At 36.0% G+C, this 26,431-nt stretch overlaps 1 protein-coding gene across 5 annotated transcripts in view; it reads right to left on the reverse strand.

Annotated features, from left to right (window-relative positions):
* Positions 1 to 26,431, reverse strand: part of FZR1 (fizzy and cell division cycle 20 related 1) — a 92,589-nt gene that overhangs the window by 34,442 nt on the left and 31,716 nt on the right. For all 5 annotated transcript variants that reach the window (XM_074204158.1, XM_074204155.1, XM_074204159.1 and 2 more), the window contains one exon: positions 2,267 to 2,410. In XM_074204158.1, the coding sequence (XP_074060259.1) occupies positions 2,267 to 2,335 (69 nt within the window). In that variant the 5' untranslated portion in view covers positions 2,336 to 2,410. The remainder of the gene's footprint in view (positions 1 to 2,266; positions 2,411 to 26,431) is intronic.

Here is a 26,431-nt window from a genome sequence, read left to right on the forward strand (position 1 = left end):
GTTTTGATATCTCATACTAAGCAGTAAATGTTCTTTTTAAATCTCAACTTCATTCTCATGTCTTCTGCTATTCTTTCCTCTACCATTCATTACATTTATAATATTTTAAATTTTGAAAAATTCTTGTACATTCTTCTAAGAATCCTAATTTATCTTGTGGACAAGTTGTGTTTTTCTTTGACACTTTGCTTTAAAGTATTTTGGAGTTGGTTCTCCTGTTTGTGCTTTAGATAACCCTAATATAACTGCTCTCATCTTTCTTCTCATTTGTTCTTCCAGTGATCTGCTCTGGGTAACCTAAGTGCTGCCTCAGTGGGCTGAGCCTGCAATCTCAAACACTTTGGGAGATCCCAGCGTCCAATTTCTGAGAGCTCTGGACACTGATTCCTTGTTCCATACCAAGGAGGATCGCTTGGAACTAGAACAAAGTCTGTGATCAGTTCTGGGTATCAAGTCCATTCTCCTAGACCTTTGAAAGACTCCATGTTGCTGACCTAAGCTTGAACTATACACTATACTTGTGATCAGTTCCTGGCAACTCTGCATTGCTCTCCTAGCTACTAGCAGCTGTTTAGGCATCGAACCTGTGATCCTTATCCAGTTGCTTCATAGTTTCTACTGTGGTCAATTGCTTGAGCATTCAATTTGTTATCTTGAGTTGGAAAGATGACCATTGTAGTGTGTCCTTCAAATTCCTAATAACTAACTGGTCTGCTGTTCTTAAGAGCAGCTGTGGTGACCTTCATAGTGTGTGATTATTCCCATATTTTTTTCATCTCTGCCAATTTACAAGGTATGAGATGAAATCAGTTCTAATTTTCTGTAGATGCAGTGAAGTAGAGTGCTGGGCCTGGAGTCTGGAAGGTTCCCATTCAAATCTGTCCTGAGACAGCTAGCCAGGTGACTCTAGTCCAAGTCCCTTGTCCTCTGTTTGCCTCAGCTTCTTCAACTGTCAAAAAGGGGTAATAGCAGCATCTACCTCAGAATGTGTTTTGGAAATCAGTGAGCTCTCTGTAGAGTGCCCAGTACAGTGATTGGCACAGGGGAGATGCTTAGTAAAAAGTTTCTTTTCTCCCTACTCCTCTTCTTCTTCCATCTTGACTTGGGCTCTCATTTTCCAAATCTGTCTTTTCCTGCGCTCAGTTCTTTTATAAAATCATTTTAAACTCCCTCCCTTTAGGGCCAGACTCTTCACTTAGGGGTTTGTTTTGTATTCTGTTGGGTTCTGCTGCCTTTCTCTACAGACTGAATTGGATTCTCCAGAGATTTTAGGGGTGACCCAGGCTGGGAACCTGAAAGTTTTTAATGATTCCCAAGATATCTGATCTAGGCAAAATGTTATCATTGTCCTTCTAGTTTGAACTTTTCAAGCTCCTAAATCCCATTTTGGGTCTGGGCAAACAACTGTGAGTTGCCTCAGGTTAAGTTCCAGTATATTGTTGTTGGCCTCAGGAACTAACACAAGCTGAAAGTTTCTCTAAGTTTGGAGCAAGAATTGCAGGAATCTTTCTTGATCTGAGGTCTCTTTTTTTGATCATGGCTTTCTGGTAGTACAAGAGTCTTAAACTCTCTCAATTAGTTTTCCAGGTAAATTTATTTTACATGAAATACCTTACTTTTTTCTATTTTTTTCCCAATCTTTTGACTTTGTTTTAATCTTTCTTGTTGACTCAATGGATTATTTATTTTTTTGGGGGGGTTCATTCTAATTTTCAGGGATTCTGATTTCATACTTCAATGCTGAGAAGTAACTTTTCTCTTTTTAAACCTCTCCACTTTCACTTTTCATGTTTTTTTCTATTCTTGCCTCTACCATTCATTTCATTTAAAGTATTATAAGCTTCAAAAAATTCTTGCATCATTTCCTCTCACTAAAAAGTCTTCAAAATAAGAGCAAGTGACTGTCAAGGATGCTATAGGACATGATTTATGCTTGAGGTAGAAGCAAGTAGAGATAATCTGTTCAGTTACTTGACCTGTGGGGTCTCTTCTATATTTAGGGTTGTAGGCAATCTTGAAAAAGTGACATATCTTACGCTGCTTGTGTATACCTCACTCCCACTCACTGGACCCAGATGGCTTTAGAGGAGAAAGTGAGGCAAAGTTAGTGGTTTCTAGTTTCTTTAGTTCAGGACCAGATCAATGTACAGATATTTGGTAAAGTCGGTTCAGGGTACAAAACTGGCAAAAGAAAAAGTGATGGGTTGGCAGTAGGAAACCATTCACTAAACTAGAGATGGCATAGTAAAATGAATGGACCACTTACACAAGGCATTGTGTTTTCATTCTGGATGTTGATCTGTCGAAGGAGACGTCTTTCATAATCTTGATCCATGGTGAAAAGGTGGGAGCTGTGGCAGCCTTCAGACTCAGGGCCTTTGATTCATGAGGTCCAATTACTAAAGTCAGTCTGCAGCAATAAGGAAGGAAAGAAAAATATCAAGCAATGGTATATTAACTTCGCCAACTAGTACATTCAAGAAGTTGAGGACAGAGAATCTTCCCATAAGATATTCAGATAATAAAAAATGCTTTTTGATTGATTTACAGATCAATGTCATTCCTACCCTATAGCCTAGTAAAGTAGAAAGAAGATTCAACTACATTATATGTTATCAGGGAGAAAATGAGATTTAAAACAATCAATAGCATTGATTAAAGACATATTATGTGCGAGGCCCTGCTCTATGCGCTAGGGTAAGGATGTGGGGACAATGGACAGAGCACTGGCCTTGGAGTCAGAAGTTCGAATCCAGCCTCAGACACTTATCACTTACCCAGGGCCATCTCCAGTAGTTTTGATTCATATCTGACCACTGGACCCAGATGGCTCTGGAGGAGAAAATGAAGCTGGTAACCTAGCACAGCACCCCTTCCTTCAAATCTAATTCATGTTCTTGTCATGGCCTCATCTCCCTGATGTTATGATATTCTTTGAGAATGAAGAACAAAGCATTATGTGCCAGGGATATAAAGACAAAAAAATGAAACAATCCCTGCTTTCAAGGAACTTATAATCAATTGTGAGAGATACAGATATACACCCTAATATAAGGTAGATGGAAAGAGCACTAAGCATTTGTGGGGGGGGGGGGAGTCATGTAGAAGGCAGTGCTTGATCTGGGTCTTAAGACAATGGTGAAAAGAGAATGCCTTCCTGGTATAGGGGATAGCCAGTGCAAAGATAACAATGGGAGATAGAATGCCATGTGTAAGGTACAAAGAGAAAGACAGTTTTGTTAGACCACCATAGGGTGAGGGTAACAATGGTGCAAAGATAGGGTTGGAAACAGTCTATGAAAGGGCTTTAAAAGACAAACAGAGGAGTTTATATTTCATAGATCTAAAAACACTATATCTATTAATGAGCTATTTTTTATGATGCTACTGTCGTCAAGGATTCAACAATAGCTGCTTTGTACTGTGGGAGCACATTTATACACTTTTGGTTGAGATTAGTAAATTGAGCTTTCTTCATTATGCTAAGACCTGGATGACTATTTTAGTTTTTATGTTTTTGTTTTTGCAAGGCAATGGGGTTAAGTGACTTGCCCAAGGCCACACAGCCAGGTAATTATTAAGTGTGTGAGACTGGATTTGAACTCAGGTCTCCTGACTCCAGGGCCAGTGTTCTATTCAATGTACCACCTAGCTGCCCCCATTTTACTTTTTAAATCACCATACCACTTGGCATAGAAGTATCCATATTTGTGCTAGGGTGTTCCATTTACTACAGTACAACATCCCTAGTTTTACTCAACAATTGCTGTGTGAGAGAGATACTATACTACATTCTGGGATACAAAGACAAAATGAAAATAGTCTTTATCTTTGAGGACATATAGTCTATGATAGAACTATATCATGTAAACTGATTTGTATGTAGTAATTTTAAGAGGGAGTTAAGTACTAACAACTAAGGGGAGTAAAAAAAAAACATCCCATAGAGAAAGGCACATGAGTCAAGCTTTAAAAAAATGCAGATTGGGGGCAGCTAGGTAGCGTAGTGGATAAAGCACCAGCCCTGGAGTCAGGAGTACCTGGGTTCAAATCCAGTCTCACACACTTAATAATTACCTGGCTGTGTGGCCTTGGGCAAGCCACTTAACCCCGTTTGCCTTGCAAAAAAAACCCTAAAAAAAAAATTATATATATAAATGCAGATTCTTGGCATAAACAGCAGTTTGTGCAAACTCATCCCCTGGCCCAAGCAGAGATGAGGTGCTGAGTTTGAGCATGGCAAAATTGTAAAAGGACAGTATAGGTAGAATGCAGAATGCAATATCAGGAAAAATAAGCAGTAAGTCTGGAAAGGAAGACCAAAGTCAGATTGTGAAGAGCTTTAAAAGTAAAGCTGAAAAGAGCTTAAGAAGGGCAAGGTGGAATATATTCTGCAACTCAATTCCTAGTTAATTCTTCAAAGTTCAACATAGAAGCCAGTCACTTCATTGAGAAGTTTTCCTAAATAAGCCTATTTAGAAAAAAATCTCATCTTCCTTTGATCTAGGTATCAGTTTCTTAAACTGTAAAATAAAGGAAGTTGGACAAGATCATTTCTAAAGTCCCTTCTCCTCTAAATCCCAAGACCCTATCCATTATATTATGGTCCTAACACTCTTTTCCTATCTTCCCTACTAGACTATGAACTACAAAATTTGAATATGGAATAGAAGTCCTACTTATCAGTTGTTGCCTTTCTTAATCAAACAAACCAAGAGTGGTGCCTAGCACTATATAGTACAGTACAATTCTATTATTTGTCACTCAGAACTATTTATATTAGTATGTGCACACACACATACATACACACATATGCTGCCTGTCCCCCCAACCAGTTCTGGAAATCTGCCCATCAATTTCAACTAATAAATAAAATTTGAGCTTTTTGCCAATCTAGATTGGTTAAGGATATTTTGGGGGGTTTTTTTTGAAACATCCATTTTTTTGATCTTTTACACCAACCACACCTGCACATTCCAACTATTTTTTTCACTTTATCAGAGAGAGTAAAAAAGCTTGAAGAAAATCATAGCTCTCAAATGTCTTCCTTTTACAGAGGGCTTCTTCCCAAAATAAATATAAGCTTACTGCTCATCTTTTAAATATTTCAGTGTATCTAGGAAAAAAGCAGTGGAGATAAACATTCTGAAAATTATTGCATTTGCTAAGAGTACACCTTCTCCCAATCAATTTAGGTACTTTTTTGATGCTTATAAATTGCTACTTTTTCCTCAGTGACCTGACAGGGAGCATAAGAGTTTATGGGGAAGAAGGATAAAGGTAAGAAAAGTTGCCTGAAAAGGCAGAGTAGTTTAGAGGGGGTAGACAAAGCCAGACTGGTGTTTTCTGAGTCAGAAGTGGGACAGAGATGGGATTTAGAATTCAGAGAACAGATAGAATAGCTATGGTTTGGGAGACAGATGACTTGGGCTTGAAGGGAGCAGAGGAAAATCAGCTCAGGTTAGGGGCAGAGGAAGGCAAGGTGCAGGTTACTGGTTAAATGTCATTATAGCAAATTCTGGAAAACTACAATTGCTTCTGTAATATACAAACTGGGTTATAGAGAGTATTACTTAAACTAATTAGATAGGAGATCTAAAACTATACTGTAAAGTGGCAGTCATCAAAACTTGGCACTAGTTAAGAAATAGAATAGTGGATCAGTGGATGAGGATAGGTTCAAAAGAAACAATAGTAAATGACTAGAGCAATCTACTGTTTGAAAAACCCAAAGAGACATTAGTTTCTGGAATAAGAACTCACTGACAAAAATTGTTGGGGAAACTGCAAAATAGTATGGTAAAAACTAGGTACAGACCCATATCTCACACCCTATACTCAAAGTAAGGTCAAAATTGGGTACAGGATTTAGACATAAAAGGCATTAATACAGACCAATTAATAGATCAAGAAATACTCTGTTAGATCTATGGAAAGGGGAGAAATTTATGACCAAACAAGAAATAGAGTACATTATAAATTGCAAAATGAATGATTTAAAAGTTTTGTACTAATAAAACCAATGCTGCCAAGATTAGAAAGAAAACAGAAAACTGGGAACCATTTTTCACAGCTAAGAATTCTGATAAAGGTCTCATTTCTAAAATATATAAAAGACTGCATCAAATTTGTAAGATTACAAGTCATATCATATCCCAAATGATAAGTGGTCAAAGGATATGATAGACAGTTTTCAAATGAAGAAATTAAAGCTATATATAATCATATGAAAAAAATGTTCTAAATCATTTCTGATTAGAGAAATGCAAATTAAAACAACTTTGAGGTTCTACCTCACAACTATCAGATTGACTAAAAGATGACAAAAAGGGAAAAGATCAATGTTGGAGAGGTTGTGGGAGGATTGGGACATTAATGCATTGTTTAGTGGAGTTGTGAATTGATCCAATCATACTGGAGGGCAATATGGAACTATGCCCAAAGAGCAATAAAACTGATCGTGCCCTTTGCTCTAGCAATACCAATATTAGGCCTATATCCAGAAGAATTCATTAAAAACAGGAAGTTCCACATGTTCCTGAATATTCATAGCAGCTCTTTTTGTAGTAGCAAAGAATTGGAAATTGAGGGGATGCCCATAAATTGGGGAATGGCTGAACAAGTTATGGTATATAAATGTTATGAATAACTATTGTTTTATAAGAAACCATGAATGATTGGACTCTAGAGAAACATGGAAAGAATTACAGGGAACCAATGTGAAGGAAGGGAGCAGAGCCAAGAGAACACTGTACACATTAACAACATTATGAGTTGGCAGCCCCTCTCAGAAGTTCAGAGAATTAGGACAACCCTAGGAGACCTGTTATGGATAATGCTGCTATCCACAGCCAGAGGAAGAAAAACAAAACAAAAAACACTACAGAATCTGAATGAACACTACATTCACTTTTTTAAAAATTTCCCTTATGTTTTTCTTTTCTATCTCACAGTTTTCTTTCTTTTGCCTAATCCTAATTCCTCAAACTGAAAACGACTAATAGTTAAACATGTTAAAAACAAATGTGTATGTACAATATTCACCAGACTGTTCACCACTGGGGGGTGAGGTGGGAAGGGAGGGTGGAAGGAAATTTTGTGCCTTAAAAATATGCATATGCATGTGGATGAATGTTGAAAAACTTTCATAACATGTAATTGCAAAAATAAAGTAAAATATCAATTGGAAAAACAAACTAAAAAAAACTAAATAGGTAGGACCATCAGCTATGGCTCAGACAGTCTTTTATCATACTAAGATCCAGAATAATGGCATTGGATTCATAAATGTGACTTTGAGAGTCATGTCATTTGGCTGTTTAGCCAAGAAAAGGAAAGTGACTGCACCTCCAGCTCACATTCTTCATTCACAAAATGGAGAGAATTGTATCCTATCCCTAAAGAGTTGTGTGGAAGGCATTCAAGTTAAATACACAAATAGGACCTGCTATAACATAATGTAGAAAGAATAAACAATCTGGAGTCTGAAGGTTTGAATTCAAACTCAGATTCCTTATTATCAGTATTCCTTGAACAAGTCAAGTCCCCTTTCTCAGCCTTGATTTCTTTACCTTCCAAATATGAGTCTTATGTTGCCAAGAGGCAAAGAGAATTTTATATTTCTGACCCACTTCACTGAACCTTGCTTTATGTACATGGAAAACACTTGTCTTCACTTTCTGAAGTGTGAAACTTCACCTAAGGAAAGAGAATTCTTTTGTTGCGATAACCCTCAAACTACTAATAGAAAACAAGGATGTCAAACCAAAGAAGATAAAAATTAGTTCTTCTGAGACACCTCTCACATTCCTGCCTGGTCTTCAACTTTTTGAAATTCATTTTTTAACTTTTGCTGAGCAATGGGGTTAAGTGACTTGCCCAAGATCACAAGGCTAAGTAAGTATTAGGTGTCTGAGATCAAATTTAAACTCAGTTCCTCCCAACTCCAGGGCCAGTGACCATCCACTGCACTATTTAGCTGCCTTCAACTCTTTATTACTAAATTTTTTTTATTTTTAAGGCAATGGGGTTAAGTGACTTACCCAAGGTCACATAGCTAGGTAATTAAAGTGTCTGAGGCTGCATTTGAATTCAGGTACTCCTGACTCCAAGGTTGATACTCTATATACATTGTGCCACCTAGCTGTCCCTGCCTTCAACTCTTTAACAACTGACTTCAAAAACAGCAATGTAACTAAACAAATGAAAACCAATAACCCACAAAAAACACAAATATATTTTCATCTCCTTTATGGCTAGTGATGATAGTAGTGCCCAAGGGTAGAAAACTTTGGATTTAAAGTCAGAAAAACTGAAATTTCCAGTTAAATCTATTATAACCTCAACTAACTCAAAGAGCCTCAGTTCTCTCACTAATAACATGTAGAGAATATATTAGGCACTACTGACACTAGAGTGAGGATCAAGTATAACAATTAAGGCATATAAAAACTTCAAAACCTATTGCCAGACATACTGCAGTCCTTTCTGTATACTGGACCTCCTCACATCTCCCTATCCAACAACAAGGAGAAGCACACTTGCATTTCTCAAAAAGAAAAAAGATAGTGTATTTAAAGCACATCTTGAGGCAGTTTTGTGTAAGTGAAAAAATCCTAAGCTGAGACTCAGGTAATCTGACTTCTCTTTACTATCATACTACAGAAAAGCTACATAACCTTAGTTAAGTCATTTTAATTCCCAAAGGCTTAAAAATTCCATCTCTAATAAAAGAAAGTTGTATTGCATTAACCTCCAAGGATCCTTCCAATTTAATAATCCTGCTTATAAGCCAAAGAATGAACTAGAAGACCTCTATCTCGAAGGTACTTACATGAAGTACTAAATTAAAGAGAACTATCAGAATTTAGAACTTAACAGAAAAGGTTAGGGAGGGGCTCTGTAATCTATATTCCGGACTTTCCATTAAAGATGCTCTGATAGAACACACTCAGTATATTAAGTGTTTGGATTTATCCCTCTGTGTTAGTAAGGCAGAAACTATTTGACTTGAAATCAGGAGATCAGGGTTGCAGTTCTGTCTTTGCCACTTATTTGCTATGTAATTGTGGGCAAATCATTTCACTGGACCTCAGTTTTCTATACAACAAGGATAATACTCCTTTCACAAAGATTTTGTGAAGGAAAACATCCTAAATTTTAAAATATTATAGAATTGTGAGCTATCAAAAGTAGTAGTCTTCAATCTTATACAGAAAACAAAAAGAGAACTTAGACCTTTAGAGAGCATCTAGTTCAATCTCTTCATTTTGCAAGGTTCAGAATGATTAAATAACTTGCCTGAGGTAAAAACAATTAGCTTGTGGCAGAACTGGGACCTGACCAGGTCTTTCAATACAGAATTCTTTCCATTGTATCACATTGCCTCACAGGATCAAGTCCAGATCCCCTAGGTATGATTTTCAAAACCTTCCATAGGGCAGTGCATAGCTCTTTTCCTAACCTTATCTTTCAGTATTATCTAACACTCAGTGTTTATATAATTGATTCACCAGATGTTATGCTCATTCTTAACTTCTTGCCTTTATGATTTTCTATTAATTTGGCTTACAGAATTAAATTTCTACCCATCTGACCAGGGCACCAAGTCTATGTTTACATAAAATCTGGCTATGAAATTCCATACTTTTTCTTGGTACTGGAAAACCTACTTCCCTTCTGTAAGAAACCTCTCTCAGGTCTCCATCTTTGTGCCTTCCCTCCAAGACTACTCCCATTTTATTTTAGTTAAATCATGTTTGTACATAATTGTTTCATGTTGTCTCATTGGACTGAGCTGCAGGGGGCTATTTTTTTTTTGCCTTTCTTTATACACCCCCCCCACCACCACCACTTGGCACAAAGTAAGTCCTTAAATACTGAGTGACTTATTTGAAAGAATTATTTTATTGATTTATTTGGTTTTTGCAAGGCAAATGGGGTTAAGTGGCTTGCCCAAGGCCACAAAGCTAGGTAATTATTAAGTGTCTGAAACCGGATTTGAACCCAGGTACTTCTGACTCCAAGGACTGTACTTTATCCACTACCCCACCTAGCCGCCCCTCAGAATTATTAGAAACTAAATAAATGTTTTTGACTCAGACAAGATTATCTTCTACTCTAAGGACTAACGCAAATATCATATATCACTTTAAAGTCAATTCAAATAAGCCTATATTATATATGATAACTGGGGTCTAATACTTATACCATCAGGTCTTTTCACTGTCCCCTAAGGTCTTCCAGGCTTTAGGATCTACCTTGTCTCTACATTCTACAGTTCTCTGGCTTGCCAATTAACCAACTTATATAACTAAAAAAACAAACAAACAAACAAACCCCAAAACACCATTAAGATGTTGCTATTTCACCCCCACTCCTTAGCACCCCCAGCACCAATGACTGTACCCTTAGAATTTCTGGGTCTTTTCATTTGCCCTGCAACTGAACTATTGTGTTGTCTCCCCTATTCACATGTGAGCTCCTCCTTTAGAGCAGAAATTGGCTTGCCTTTTCCATTTGTATCCCTAGTACATAGGATGTAAATGCTTTTTTTCATTTCTATTCATAAGAGAAGGTACAAAGATGAAAAGACATGGTTCCTACTCTCATGGAGTTCACAATTTGGTATGGAAATACAAACAAATGGCAAACCAAGGAAGGAAGGACATTCTAGGCAAAGGGAGTGAGTGAAATATTCCCTCTTAAAGGTTAATATTCCTAGTGAAGTCCTTTCAGGGTTAAAAATCATTAAAACAAAGACAGACTATTACTCTTAGACTATTCTTGTATTCCAAGCCAGGCACCCTCCCAATTCTGTTGGGGGGGGGGGGGAACAGTGGATTATTTCCAGAGGGAGAACAGTAGACTGCCTCCTCTTGCTTGATGATAAGTACTAAACTAAGAAGATAGTAAATTTTCTTTTTTTTAGGGTTTTTTTTTTTTGCAAGGCAAATGGGGTTAAGTGGTTTGCCCAAGGCCACACAGCTAGATAGTAGATTTTCTTAAAAGACTTTGTATAATCAGACATTAATTCATTTAGATAGACAACAAAAGGTCATTAGAAATCTTCTTCTGATATCCTCACCATCTGGATGGTAAGGTAATATTCTATGAAAACATTTTATTCTTCTCTTTGTTACCTGGGAGATTTTTCAGGTAAAGATTATAACTCTGAAAATCCTAATCAATCAGGTTGGAAGAGAGGGGGCTAGGGAGAGGGGAATCACACTAGGCCATATAATCTTGCTTGACTGTCACCTCAGGGCAGTTCCTTGATCTTCACTACCTTTGTGAGACTTGGAGTGTGCCCTTTTCTTGAGAAAAGCCAAAAAAAACTTTACTTTTTACTCATTAGAGTCTCTATATTTTTTTTAAGTGGATTTTTATCTCACACAGGAGCAAAGGGGTAAGGACCAAAAAAAAGCACAAAAAACAATTGAGTTTGGCCAGGATGTATTGTGAAGAGAAACAGATTCAATTACTGAACATTTGTCAAGTCACTAGTACCGGCAAAATCGTGAGGAAACAAAGACAAAGATGAAAGCAGTCCTGCCCTTAAGGAGCTTTCATTCCACTGAAGGAAAAACACAGTAAAAAAGATAAGCAAATAAAAAATATGAAGGAAAAGCATTGTAGGAGATGGCATTTGGGCTAAGCCTTGAATGGAGTTAAGGATTCTAAGAGGAGGAGGTGAGAAAGAAGAGAATTTCAGGCTTATGGGACAGTCTGTGCAAAGGGATGTAGAAGATGGAATGTCACGTGGGAGAACAGCAAGAAATCCAGTTTGTCTAAAATACAGATGAAATGAATTTAGAGAAGTTGTAGGCCGATTGTGAAGGGCTTTAGGGGCCAAGCAGAGAAGTGCATTTGAACATTAAGGCCTTAGGAAGTCACTAATGAAACCAAATTTTAAGGTTTTTTTTAAATTTTTTTTTTTTTTGCAAGGCAATGGGGTTAAGTGGCTTGCCTAAGACCACACAGCTAGGTAATTATTAAGTGTCTGAGGTCGGATTTGAACTCAGGTACTCCTGACTCCAAAGCCAGTACTCTATCCACTGCGCCACCTAGCTGCCCCTGAAACCAAATTCTAGAGAGCTGGAATATCAAGCACAAGAAAGGCAATGTGGTTAAATGGCTTGCCCTGTTTTTCTTTTTTTAAGGCAGTATGATATACTGGGGGAAAAATGCTAGATCTGGTGTCATGGGACCTGTATACTGGGACCAAATTACTTAAGTTTTCTAGGGTTATTTCCACATCCATAAAATGAACAGGTTAGATTTCATGAGTGTGAAGTTTGTAGTTTAAGTATTACTATCTTCACTTGACAGATGAGTGAAAACTGAGGACCTATCAGGAGAGAAAGCTCATAGGTTGTGCAATCAATAAAAGTTTCATCTTCCCAAATCAAGCTATGTTCCATTGATTTTTTTTGTTTGTTTTGTCTTTGTTAAGGCAACATATTACAGTGGAAAAAACACTAGATATGATGTTATCAAACCTGAGTTTGAGTAAATTTAACAGTTGGGATTAATGTTTTCCTCTACAATATAACTGCTTCCTGAGAGAGGTGAGGGTACAATGCAACAATAATTAAGATGTGGTCTCTGCCTTCATGGAACTTACAATCTAGGAGACAGAAGGAAGGGGAAGATGGTGGTGATGATCTCATAATACATACACAAATAAATCGTACCAGCTGATAATTATAGTGTAAAACAAGGAGACCATGAGAAAAGTACAAAATATTCCAAGTTCAGAAGGAAAAGTTTTTCTTTTAGCTAGAATGTTAGGGAAGGCAACTGAGGTAGAGCTGGAGAGTTAAATCTTGAAGTAAGATCTTTAAGTAATCTAGGTAAAATATTTTAAAATGGAAGTGCAGAAAGAAAGGAAGGGAGATAGCATGCTAAGTAAGCATAAAGGAATATGTAAACCAAAGGCACAGAAATAATAAAAAGCAGTTTGCTTTAACTGGGGCACAGTAAGAACACAGGTAGGAAGTAATGAGAGAAAAGTCTGAAAAGGTAGTAGTAACCAGTTGTCAAATTATTGGGGATTCTACATGACAGACCAAGTAGTTTAGATTTTATTCAATCGATGACAGGGTTATCACTTGCACAAGTCATCATTTAGCCATGAGCTGAACAATGACAGGGATCCTTATCACATACAAGGATAATGCCCAGACACACCACACACTGTTTCCTGTTCAAGGTCTGAACTGCCTGACCCCAGACTCTATCCACTCTTTCTCTTCACCTCTGCCTCTTAAAATCCCTCATTTCCTTCAAAGATAAGCTTAATCCCCCATCTTCTACATGAAGCCAATTCGATCCCCTTTGCTACCAGTTTTTTCCTATAAAAACAAACAAGTATTGTATCTCATTCCTCCCTTGACAGAAATGTTAAGCTCCTTGGGAGGTTCAGTGGACAGAGCACTGATCTTGGAGTCAAGAGGACCAGAATTAAAATCCAGCATCAGACACTTTACACTAACTAGTATATGACCCTGGTGTCAAGGCACAAACATCCTGATTACCTCACATCTAGGACCATCACCAGTCATCCTGATTCATAATGTTTCTTCATTCTCAAAGATGACCATGATCAGCGAGATGATGCCATGACAAGCACATGAATTGAATTGAAGTTAGGGGGTGTTATGCTAAGTCACCAGTCTCACTTTCTCCTCCAGAGGCATCTGGGTCCAGTGGCCAGATGTGAAGCAGTGTTAGGTGACTTGCCCAAGGCCACACAGCTAGGTAGTTATTAAGTGTCTGAGGCCAGATTTGAGCTCAGGTACTCCTGACTCCAGGGCCAGCGCTCTATCCACTGCGCCACCTAGCCACTCCTCTCAATAGTCTTTTAACCCAGTTAAAGATCTATATAAAATGGGCTTCTTTATGCAGTTAAACATTTACATGTCTCCTATGTACTACCAAACTCTGAGAATACAAAGATAGAAGTTGAACACAGTCCTGCCTTCAAAGGAGCTTGATGAAGATGGTTGTCCTTTGTTCTCATAGAAGACCATGACATCAAGATTTGAATTGGATTTGAGTGAGGGGTCCAGTGGCCAATCAGGGTAGCTCGGTGGCACAGTGGATAGAGCACTGGCCATGGAGTCAGGAGGACCTGAGTTCAAATTTGGCCTCAGACACAGCTTAAAAAAAAAAAGAATAGTGCCAATATGAAGTCAGAAGACCTTGGTTTTTAACCCTGGTTCTACTACTTATTAGTCATGTGACCTTGGGAAAAAATCACTTAACCTGGTAAGGTTTATCTTTGACATCTGCAAAGTGAAGGTGTTGAAATACATCAGCAGTTCTAATGGAGTAAGCCCAGGATTTCAGGGGGGTCCTCAATGTAAAAAAAAATTTATACTAAGAAATTTTAATTTCAAATATGGTAAATACAAATAAAATCCACATAGACATTTTTTGAGGTCCACAATAATTTAAGAATAAAGGGGTCCTGAGGTCAAAAAGTTTGAGAAATGCTAGCCTACAAAATCTCCCTTCCAGCTCCAAATTGTGCTGAAATCTGCCTCTTTTAACTCCCACTCATCAGACCTAATCAGACTCTATGCACAGAACTAGCACCTCTCTAGAATGCAATTGAAAACCATACACTCAATCTTTGTAAAACAGTCCAGGAAAGGAAATAGAACAGAGTTCTCTAGGGCTAAATTTACACTTGTTGATCAATGAAAAAGTTGAACACAGCTAGTAGTTCAGTTCCTTTAGTTCAGGATAAAGTCCCTTTGGCAAAGGGCAAGAAAGCCAAGGGGATTCATAAATACTGTACTGATATGGTAATGATTATCATTTAATATATCAAGTTCAAGGAAGCTGCTGAGGAAAAAAAAACATTTAGTTGCTATAGAAGCATTCTGGGCTATAACTGGAAATAATTCTTGACCTTGAAAAAGAGGTAGAAACATTTGGAGACAGGTTTCTAGTCTCAGTATACTTTTGTATTCAATTAACCATGTCTATGCCTGTATTTGCCATTGATGGAAGAGGAATAACTTGGAGGAAAGGGGGAATGGTCTTCAAGATCCACTGCTGGATCACAGCCCACCATTTGGGGACCTCTGAGTAGAGCAAAAGGCAGCTCTTTTTCCTGAATGAATGCATTTACTTATTAGGATCTTAGGGGTAAAGATAGAGTGAGGAGGGACTACATTCCACATACAGGAAGCAGCTGGTGCAAAGACATAGGAGAAAGGAGATGGAATACCATATGTAAGAAAGTATAGAAAGAAAGCCAATTTGGCTGGACCTTAAAGTGCACGAAGGGGGAAAAACATGCAATAACTCTGGAAATGTAGAGAAGAATCTATTTTACTCTAGAGGCAATATAGGGAGCCAGTGAAGGTTTTTGAGAAAAGGGGTGACATTACCAGAATATCATTTTAAGAATATTAATTTGGAGGCAGAAAATCCAATTAAGGAAGAAGTACCAAATGGCCAGATAATCCAATTAAGGAAAGGAGGACCTAATGATCAAAACCAGAGTAGTGACTATGGGAATAAAGAGAAAAGGAAGAAGTGCTAAACAGCACAAATTACTAAGACTTGTTTGCAGATGGACAGTGAAGAACTAAGAATGACTTAAGATTTTGAACCTGGTGTTGGTCAACAGAAACAGGGAAGCTAGAAAGAGAAGTGAGGGTTTGGAGAGAGAGATGTTTCTTTGGACATGTTGATTTAGAGCTATCCTAAAGTAGGAAGTTACTTGCATGGAGAAGAAAAATGAGTCATTTGGAGATGAGTGTGCAGAGGTACAGAAAACAGGGCCAAGCAATAATGTACCATGCTCACTGAACTAAAGTGCTCATAGAAGTAAAATGCTCTACTTGTATACCTGGTAATCTTCAACAAACTCTTTACCCTCAAGATGTTGAACAAATGAATAAACTATTAATAAAAGCAGTTAAGTTTGGTTGTAGCACTCCAGATTCCTCTTATATACAAAACTCTTAAATTGGTGGCATTCCCTGTCCAGATTCTGCTCTTCCAATCTGAAAGAATACAAGTGACAGCCCCAATCTCCTTTCCTTGCGCAAAGAAACCTCTAAACTTGTTTTGGATTCTAGGATATTGATAAAGTTACACCCAAACCTACCAATTACTCCATTTCTCTTCCCAAGAAACAACCTCTCTTCTACTATTTTCTTTATATCTATCTCTGGATTTCTTTGTATAATCTATCAATTATATCTCATTTATGGATACTTAAAAGTTCAGATCTTTGATTAATTTGAATCATATAAATTCTTAGTACAAGAAGGGGATCTTCTAATATAACACACTTATTTCATACAAAAGGGAAGGTCCAGATAGAATAAGGGAGATCAATGACAGAACTGAGCTAAACCAAATTTTGTCTACCAGGATGTTTTCACTGCACTATGCTGCCTTTGTCTTGAGAAGGGACCTTGTTCTAAAAGTCCTGGATTATTATGGAAATAATAGAGGACTGAGCTGGAAGGGACCTAAAGAGATTAGTTTCTTTGACTGTAAAATGAGGAACCTGGAAATATGTAATACTTTTACAATACCTTGCAGCTCAAAATCTATTAGCCTAATCTAGTATGCTCTTATATTAAGGAGAAAATAAAGGTCCAGAGAAAGAAACTTTCCTGAGGTCAATTAGTCACAGAGATAGAATGTGAACTTAATTCCTTGATCTAGTTCTTTATTTCTACTACCGTGTACCTGGTTTTCAAGGACTTCACATGCTTACATCCTGTGATGTTGCAATCCCATTGTATAAAAAATTTTGTACTAAGACAAGCAAAGTATTTTAACCATTTACTGTTGCAAGAGACATGACCAGAAAGCTGTGAAATAAACACCTTCACGTTGAAAATAGCATGGTGTATGTGGGGAAAATAACCAGATTGGAGGTCATAGCCACTAGATTGATCCTCACTTCTGAGGATTTCAATTTCCTCATTTGTCAAATGAGTAAATTGGATCAGATGTTCTTTTTTTTTTTTTTTTAGGTTTTTGCAAGGCAAATGGGGTTAAGTGGCTTGCCCAAGGCCACACAGCTAGGTCATTATTAAGTGTCTGAGACCGGATTTGCACCCAGGTACTCCTGACTCCAGGGCCAGTGCTTTATCCACTGTGCCACCTAGCCTCCCCATCAGATGTTCTTAACTAATTCATTAGCTGGTGGACACTGTTTAGGAATACTTTCTAAAATCATAAGTGACATAGGATTATAAAGTAAACCAACTATATTGAAATATAATTATCAAAATATTTTTTTTAAAAACAAATTCATGAACCTTAGGTTAAGAACCCCTGGAGATATTTCTAACATCACTTCTGACCCTAAATCCAATGATTCTAATATTTTCCAATTTACTAATATTGTTCTTAAACAATGTGTAAGACTATCATTAGAATTCTCCTGTCCTTTAAAACTCTAGTCAAGTAGGGTTTAACAGGATTTAAGGGCCATAAGTCAAGTATCCATAGATGTCAAAAGTTTGTCAGGTACATTATCACTCAAGAGATTAAAAATCCAACTTGGTAGGTAGGCATTAAGAATTATTCTTGTTAATTTTGAATCTCAGAGATTACACCAGATCTTTTTTATTTACACCATTTGAATAACTCTTTGTTTGGCTCCAAAGTTAAAAACTACTCCCTTGCTGAGACTGTGTGTGCCAGATGCAGATCCTAGGCTAGTTTATCTATAGTCTTTTTAAAAACATAATTGGCAGAAAATATATCTCATCATTGAAGCCACAATGAAGTTTTACAAAGATAAGTATTCTTGATGGTCTCCAGTACAATTACATTACTATATTAACAACATATGTGTACTTAACCTATTTCAATTGAGACAAAACATCTGCAGGCTTAATAGCCATGAACAAAAGTCAAGGAAAAATGGATGGTAAATATTTTTCTTTAACTAGTAATAATGACCGAATAAATCTGCAGGAATCCCAAATCCCAGAATGTACTCAAGATGTACAGCCTATTTCTATCTTCCTATATGTTTCATAATAATTTTATAACATATTTAAGAAGCAAATAACTAATTTTCCAAAAGTAATCTAGAAAGTTTCTCCTAAAATTGAAAACTGTAGATAACTTTGTACATGTTGAATTTATTTATAATTTTGAAAGTTTCCATAATTAGAGAATTTCGAAATAATGCCCATTCTCTTAGACCATCAGTTAACTTTTCTCTTTACGGTTCTTGGACTTTCTTCATCTCATAATTTGTAGAAAGGTCTGTATGTACTTTGTAGAATTTGAGAACCAAAGAACCAGAGGATACAACAAAATAGTTACAATGAGCTATAATGGTTTTTTTGTTGTTTTTCTTTTTTAGGTTTTTGTAAGGCAAATAGGGTTAAGTGGCTTCCCCAAGGCCACACAGCTAGGTAATTCTTAAGTATCTGAGGGCAGATTTGAACTCAGGGCTGGTGCTCTATCCACTATGAGCCACCTAGTCGCCCCAAGCTATAATGTTTAAAAAGGAAGATTACACATAATTTTGCTATTTCTAATATTTTATTTTATTTTATTTTCTCCTCAAATATATGATTTCTCTTTCAATACATTCAATTTCAATCCATGTATAGCATGGAAACAATGTAAAGATTATTAGACTGCCTTCTGTGTGTATGTGAAATTGTAAAATTCAAAACCTTACAAAAAAATGATAGGTAGAAACTACTATTGTATATAATTGGACAATAAATATTTCTTTTTAGATTTTTTCGAGGCAGTGGGGTTAAATGGCTTGCCCAAGGCCACACAGCTAGGCAATTATTAAGTATCTGAGGCTATATTTGAACTCAGGTCCTCCTGACTCCAAGGCTGGTGCTCTATCCACTGTGCCACCTAGCCACCCCAATATTTTTAAAAATAAAATAAAATTTAAAAAAAAAGGGAGATAGGCAATAGAAAAATCACTGTAATTAAAAGTAAGAAAATCTTGGTTTGAATCTTAGTTTGCCTATTTACAAGTTAAATGACTTAAGTTTCTAAGCTTCAGTTTCCTCACCTATAAAATGGAAATTATATGCAACCTTGTCATAAGATTGCTATAAGAATCAAATAAAGACAATGGAATAAGAGTACTTTTAAACTGAGATGCAAAGAGATTAAATAAATTATTAAACTCAGAGATCCAATTATTTTCCAATCAAATACCTTATTTCCTCACCCCACATACTATGAGCTGAAGTCAAAATTCAAACACTGGACGACTTCTATCTCAAAATCTTTGGATTCACTCCACTGTAGTACTTCTACTAATTTTTCCACATCCAAAGGGGAAAACCCCACCAATCCTACCTCACCCCCCAAATCTAAATGTACTATGTTCACTTTTTAAAAACTTCTCTTGCATTTTTCTTCCTATTCCATGGTTTTCTTTCTTTTCCCTTAGTTCTAATTCCTCATACACAAAATGACTAATATGTAAATATGTTAAACACAAAAGTACATGTACAATATTTACCAGACTCTTTGTTGCCAAGGGGAGTTGGGGGTGGGGGAGAAAAGGGAAAGTGGTAGAAAAATGTATAACTTATAAATATGTAAGTGGACGAATGTTGGAAAACTTCCTTAATTTTTAATTGGAACAATATCAATTTTTAAAAAATTGATTCTCTACCTTCTTCCTTTCCCCACTCAAGACTTCACAGTCTAACTTTTCCAGCTCTAGAAGGAAAGTCAGATGTTAGAAGTCAAGGGTTCCATGGAAAGTTTGAAGGAAAGAATCTGACCATAAATGGGATACCTGCTAATGATGCTGTTTGTAGTTTCAGTCATGTGTGATTCTTCATCACTCTATTTGGGGTTTTCTTGGCAAAGATATTGGAGTGGTTTATCATTTCTTTCTCCAGGGTTAGGTAGGACTTGCCCAGATTCACACAGCTATTAAGTGTCTGAGGATGATTTCATGAACTTTTTTTTATTATTATTTAAGGCAATGGGGTTGCCCAAGGTCACACAACTAGGAATTGTTAAATGTCTGAGGCTGGATTTAAACACTCAGGTGCTCCTGATTCCAGGGGCAGTGCTCTATCTACTGCACCACATAGCTTCCCCGACTCCGGGCCCAGTACTCTTTTCACTGGGTGACCAGTTGATAATCAACTAGCTAAATTTAGCAATATCAGTCCTGTCTGCTGACAGGTGAGGCTGGAGGCATTACTTCATATCTCTTGGGCCTCAAATGTGGTATCTGGAAAGTAATGGATTTTTCCCATCACTAGAGATCAAAATGGAATCTGGATAAGTTTGCCAAGGAATCTTCTTCCTGTTCAGGCATGGGATGTACACAACTACTTCTAAGGTTCTCAGAATTTATATTCTGAATAACTTATAAGACCTCTCTGAATGATTCCTTTTCAGGGAAAGGACAAGAGGGAATTAAAAAACAAGTCACTGCCCAATAATAAATGGTAAAAGGATATATGAACAGTTTTTAAATGAAAAAATGCAAACTTTCAAAAACCATATAAAAATCTTTTAGACAGATTCTGGGATTTCACTTATCAGATTAGCAAAGATGAAAAAAGATGAAAAAGGCAATTGTTAGAAGAGATATGGAAGGCAAAAATATCAATGTACTATTGGTGGAGTTGAGAATAGATATAGCCACTCTTAAAAATCTTAAGCAATTCTACTCAAAAAGTCACTGAACTCTACATAACCTTTGACTTAGTAATACCATTACTAGATATATACCCTCCCCAAAGGGGTCAAAAACAGAAGGGAAAGACTTAGATTTATAAAAAATATTTATAGAACATGTTTTTGTTGTAATTAAGAAGTTGAAACAATGTGGGTACCTATTAACTAGGAAATGACTGAATAAACTATGGTCTCTGATCATAATGAAATGTTACTGTATCACTAAGAAATGATGAATATAGAAAATTGGAAAGGTCTGTATGTACTTATATTAACTGAATTTCTTGAAAACAAGACAACAATTTACAGAATGGCCACTACAGGGTAAAGAAAATGACTCTCTAAGCTTCAGGGCTCAGATAAAAACCATAACCAATTATGACTTCAAGACTTAAAAGACTTTTTTTTTAAAGATAGTCAAAGCTGAAAGTTTTATTGGAATATAAAAAATTACATAGGCCCAAACAAGAAAGGACATCAGAACAAAGACTATCTGAAGAACAACTGCCCTTAAGAGGCCATCTATTGGAGAACATCACTAAAAACAAACTAGATGATTTTGATTAAATTAAATTAAAAAGTTTTTGCACAGACAAAACTACTGTAACAAAGATAAAAAGAAATGTAGTAAACTGGGAAACAATCTTTACAACTAATGTTTCTGACAAAGGACTCATTTCTAAAATATACAGAGAACTGAGTCATATTTTTAAAAAAAAGCCACTCCCCAGTTGACAAATGGTCAAAGGATATGCAAAGGCAATTTACAGATGAGGAGATCAAAGCAATCCATAGTCATATGAAAAACTGCTCTAAATCATTACTTATTGTGAGAAATGCAAATTAAAGCTTCTCTGAGGTACCACCTCACACCTATCAGACTGGCCAATATGACCAGAAAGGATAATGATCATCGTTGGAAGGGTTGTGGGAAATCTGGGACACTATTACATTATTGGTGGAGCTGTGAACTCATCCAACCTTTCTGGAGAGAAATTTGAAACTATGCCCAAAGGGCAACAAAAATGTGCATACCCTTTGATCCTGGGTCTATATCCTGAAGAGATGATGAAAAAGGGTAAAAACATCACTTGTACAAAAATAGTCATAGCAGCCCTGTTTGTGGTGGCAAAGAACTGAAAATCAAGTAAATGTCCTTCAATTGGGGAATGGCTTAGCAAACTGTGGTATATGTATGTCATGGAACCCTATTGTTCAATTAGAAACCAGGAGGGATGGGAATTCAGGGAAGCCTGGAGGGATTTTCATGAACTGATGCTGAGTGAGATGAGCAGAATCAGGAAAAACACTGTGCACTCTAACAGCAACATAGGGGTGATGTTCAACCTTGAAGGACTCGCTCATTCCATCAGTCCAACAATCAAGGATAATTTGGGGCTGTCTGCGATGGAGAATACCATCTGTATCCAGAGAAATAACTGTGGAGAGTTTGAACAAAGACCAAGGACTATTAACTTTAATTAAAAAAACAAACTGATATCTTATTGTCTGATCTTGTTATGTCTTATACTTTGTTTCTTCATTAAGGATATGATTTCTCTCTCATCACATTCAATTTGGATCAATGTATACCATGAAAACAATGTAAAGATTGGCAAATTGCCTTCAGGGAGGGGGGTAAGATTAGGGGAAAAAAACTGTAAAACTCAAAATAAATAAAATCTTTCAGAGATTAAAAAAATTAGATAAAAAAAGAGACTTTCTATTCTATTATTCTTATTTAAGAGATGATTGAAGGGGTGGGCAAGAAATAAAAATAAAAAGTGGTGATAATGGGCATCCTTGCTTCTAGTAACTACTATATACTAGGTTTTAGATACACATTTTAAGACTTCATTTGTATACTTTCTAGTGTTTTTTTTGTTTTTTTGTTTTTTAGGTTTTTGCAAGGCAAATGGGGTTAAGTGGCTTGCCCAAGGCCACACAGCTAGGTAATTATTAAGTGTCTGAGATCGGATTTGAACCCAGGTACTCCTGACTCCAGGGCCAGTGCTTTATCCACTGCACCACCTAGCCACCCCTTTCTAGTGTTTTTAATAGGAATTGGTGTTTTATTTTGTCAAAAGTATTTTCTACAACTATTGATATAATTATGATTTTTGCTGCTTGTTATTGGGTCAATCAGTCATCTGATAATTTTCTTAATATTAAGGCAAACTGAATTCCTAATATAAATCCCACCTGGCTATAGTATATGATCTTTGTGAAATACTGCTTATAGTTTCTTGTATTTTAAACTTTTTACATCAATATTACATAAAATGATCTTTTCTTTCTGTTTTTGCTCTCCTTGGTTTAGGTATCAAAATGTATGTCATAGAAGGAAATTGGTAAAACTCTCTACACATTTTTTTCCACAAATAGTTTATTATTGGGATTAATTTTTCTTTAAATGTTTTGTGAAATTCACTTGGAAATTCACCTGTCCTAAGAATTTTTACTTAAAAGAGCTCATTAACAGCTTGTTCAATTTCTTTTTCCTCAGAGAAGATTATTTAAGTATTCTATTTCCTCTTTTATTAATATAGACAATATTTTTTATAAATATTCATCACTTTTTCCTGGCACATAATTGGGCAAAAGTTTCCAGTGACTGCTTTAATATTCAGGGGGGAATGCATCATCCTTTTCATCTTTTCTCATAAAACCAGCTTCAAGTTTTATTTGTTCAATGGGATTTTTTTATTTTCAATTTTATTAATCTTTCCTTCGAGTTTCACAATTTCCACTGTGGCACTTAATTACAGATTTAATTTCATGCCCAATTCATTGATTTGCTTCCTCTTTTTTATTGATGTCTGCATTTAGAGATATAAATTTTTCCCCCAATTGGGGGGAATGCTTTGGCTGCCTCTCAGAAATTCTAGATTATTGTCTCATTGTTGTCATTCTCTTTAATAAAATAATCTTTTTTCTATGATTTGTTCTTTGATCCACTCATTCTTTAAGATTAGAATATTTTCTTTCCAATTAGTTTTAACTCTATCCTTTAGTGGCCCCTTTATTAAATATAATTTTATTTGTATTACTCTCTGAAAAGGGTGCATTTAATATTTCTTCTTTTCATGCTTTTACTAAAGCATGATCAATTTCTTTTGAAGATGCCAATATTATAACTGAGAAAATGATATATATTTCTTTCTATTTCTATTCAGTATTCTCCAAAGGTCTAAGATATCTAACTTTTCTATGATTTTATTCATTTTAACTTCTTATTTTAACATTTATCTAGCTCTGAGAGGGAGAGTTGAGGTCCCCTATTAGTATAGTTTTATTGTCTATTTCTCCTGTGATTCATTTAAATTTTTCCTCTAAGAATCTAGATGTTATGCTACTTGGTGGAAGTATATTTTGTGTTGAAACTTCTTTACTGTCCATGGTACCTCTTAGAAGATGTAATTTCCCTGTTTAGATATTGGTTAATTTTTGCTTTTGTTTTATGAGATCATGATTGCTACCCTTGACTTTATTTCAGTTCAAGTATAAAAGATTCTGTTCTAGTCACTTATTTTAATTGTGTTATCTCTCTTTTTAAAGTGTTTTTCCTGTAAACAGCATATTGTTGGATTAGATTTTCTAATCCATTGTGCTATCTGCTTCCATTTTACAGATGAGTTCATCCCATTCATATTTAGAGGTAAGATTACAAACTATATAATTCTTTCTATCCTATATTCCTGTTTATCCTTCTCTTTTTTTATCCCATCTTTCATCCAAAGTCTTGCTTCTGACTACTTCATTTATCTGCCTTCCCTTTTTATCATTCATTTTTTTTCTTTCTCTTGTCCTCTTCTTACTTCCCTGTTGGAAGGATAAATTTCCATTACTAATTGATTAGGTCGATATATTTTCCTGCTTTAAACCAAATGAGATGTGAAGTTCAAGTATTATCTTCCTTCCCTCTTCTGCCAAGGCATTTGTCCTCAAATAATAATGATAAAAAAAGTTTAATCCAATGAGTTTGTTATGATTTCTCTCATGTCTCCTTTATATGCTTCTCTTGAGTTTGATATTTGAAGTCAAATTTTTTAATTTAGTTTTTCATCAAGAATACTTGAAAATACTCTTATTTTATTAACAATCCATTTTTTCTCACAAAGGATTATAATTAATTTTTGCTGGGTGGGTTATTTGTTGTAATCCCAGTTCTTTTGCCTTCCAAAATATCATATTCCAATCCCTCCATCCTTTTAATGTGGTTGCTGCCAAATCTTGTATGATCCTGACTATGGCTCTGCAGTATTTGAATGGTTTCTTTCCTGCTGCTTGAAATACTGCCTCTTTGACCTGGGAGTTCTGGAATCTGGTTTAATATTGCTGGGAGTGTTTATTTTGGGGGAGTGTTCATTTTGGTGGTAATTGGTTGATTCTTTCCATTTCTATTTTATTTTTTACCCTAAAACCAAAACCAACTAAGATATTGGGATAGTTTTTCTTGATAATTTTTTGAAAAATGATATCTAGGTTCTTTCTTTGATCATGGCTTTCAGGACATCTAATAATTTTATTTTATTTTATTTTATTTTTGCAAGGCAATAAGGGTTAAGTGACTTGCCCAAGAGCACATAGCTAATTAAGCATTGCCTGAGACTGGATTTGAATTCAGGTCCTCTTGATTCCAGGGCTGGTGCTCTACACTGTATCACCTAGCTATCCCTGAAATCTAGTAATTTAAAAAAATCTCTCCTTAAAGTATTCTCAGGTCAGTTTTCCAATGAAATAGTTCAAATAGTATATTTGTTTCAGTCTTTTATTGCTTTTTTGATGTCTCATGTAATTTTACTCTTTAAGGAATTATTTGTCTTCAGTGACTCTTTTTCCATTTTTGGTCAATTTTTTTAAAGGTATTTATTTTCTTCAGTATTTTTTCTGCTTTTTATCAAGCTGTTGTCTTTTCAACGTTCTTCCTTTGATTTCATTTCTTTACCTTTAATTTTCCTCTCATCATTTTAATTTTGAAAATTAATTTTTAGCTCTTCCAGGAATTGTTGGATTTGTGTACAAGTCGCATTTGACTTTCTAATCTTCTTGAGTTTGTTTCTTGATTTTCTTTGTCACTATAGTAGTTTTTAATGGTCAAATTCTGTCTTTTTTTGGTCCATTTTTCTACCCTATTTCTTGATTTGGAATTTTATGTTAATGTTAGATTCTGTTTCGGGTGATGTGGGGGGGGGGGAAGCAAGGTAAGCTATTCAAGGTTCAGGATTTTTACACACTGCTGTTTTCAGAGCTCATTCTGATATTTGCAGTGCTACCAAGATGATATGATCTGGGGAGAGGTATGGCCACTTTTCTATTGGTCTGTGCTCTGTTCAGCAGGAAAGGATCCTGGGATAGCAATCAATGCTGTTCTTCAGGCCCCCTCCTTCCTTAGGACTGGAGTCCATTCCTTCTTTGTAGAGGGGCAATAGAATAAAGATTCACACAATCAATGTGTTTTACTTAACTATACTTACAAAAGCAGCCTTTTATTAATAGAAGAAGAGTTAGTGGGTAATGAAAAAAAATTTTTAAAAGGGAAGAGAGAATCAGTAACACATTAAAGTATACAGAACAAACAAAAATGTCTCAAAGAGACATTTTGAGCCCAAAAGAATGGTATTCTCATCTACAGATTAAATGTCTCAAGCTTTCAACCAACAAACATGGCATGCTCTCTCATTTTCTGATTTCAACTATATAATGTGACTTCATAACTGTAGGGTCAAAAATGAAATGTAAAATTCCATCA

The sequence above is a fragment of the Macrotis lagotis genome, chromosome X, assembly GCF_037893015.1.
Source record: "Macrotis lagotis isolate mMagLag1 chromosome X, bilby.v1.9.chrom.fasta, whole genome shotgun sequence".
In the NCBI taxonomy this organism is placed as follows: domain Eukaryota; kingdom Metazoa; phylum Chordata; class Mammalia; order Peramelemorphia; family Peramelidae; genus Macrotis; species Macrotis lagotis.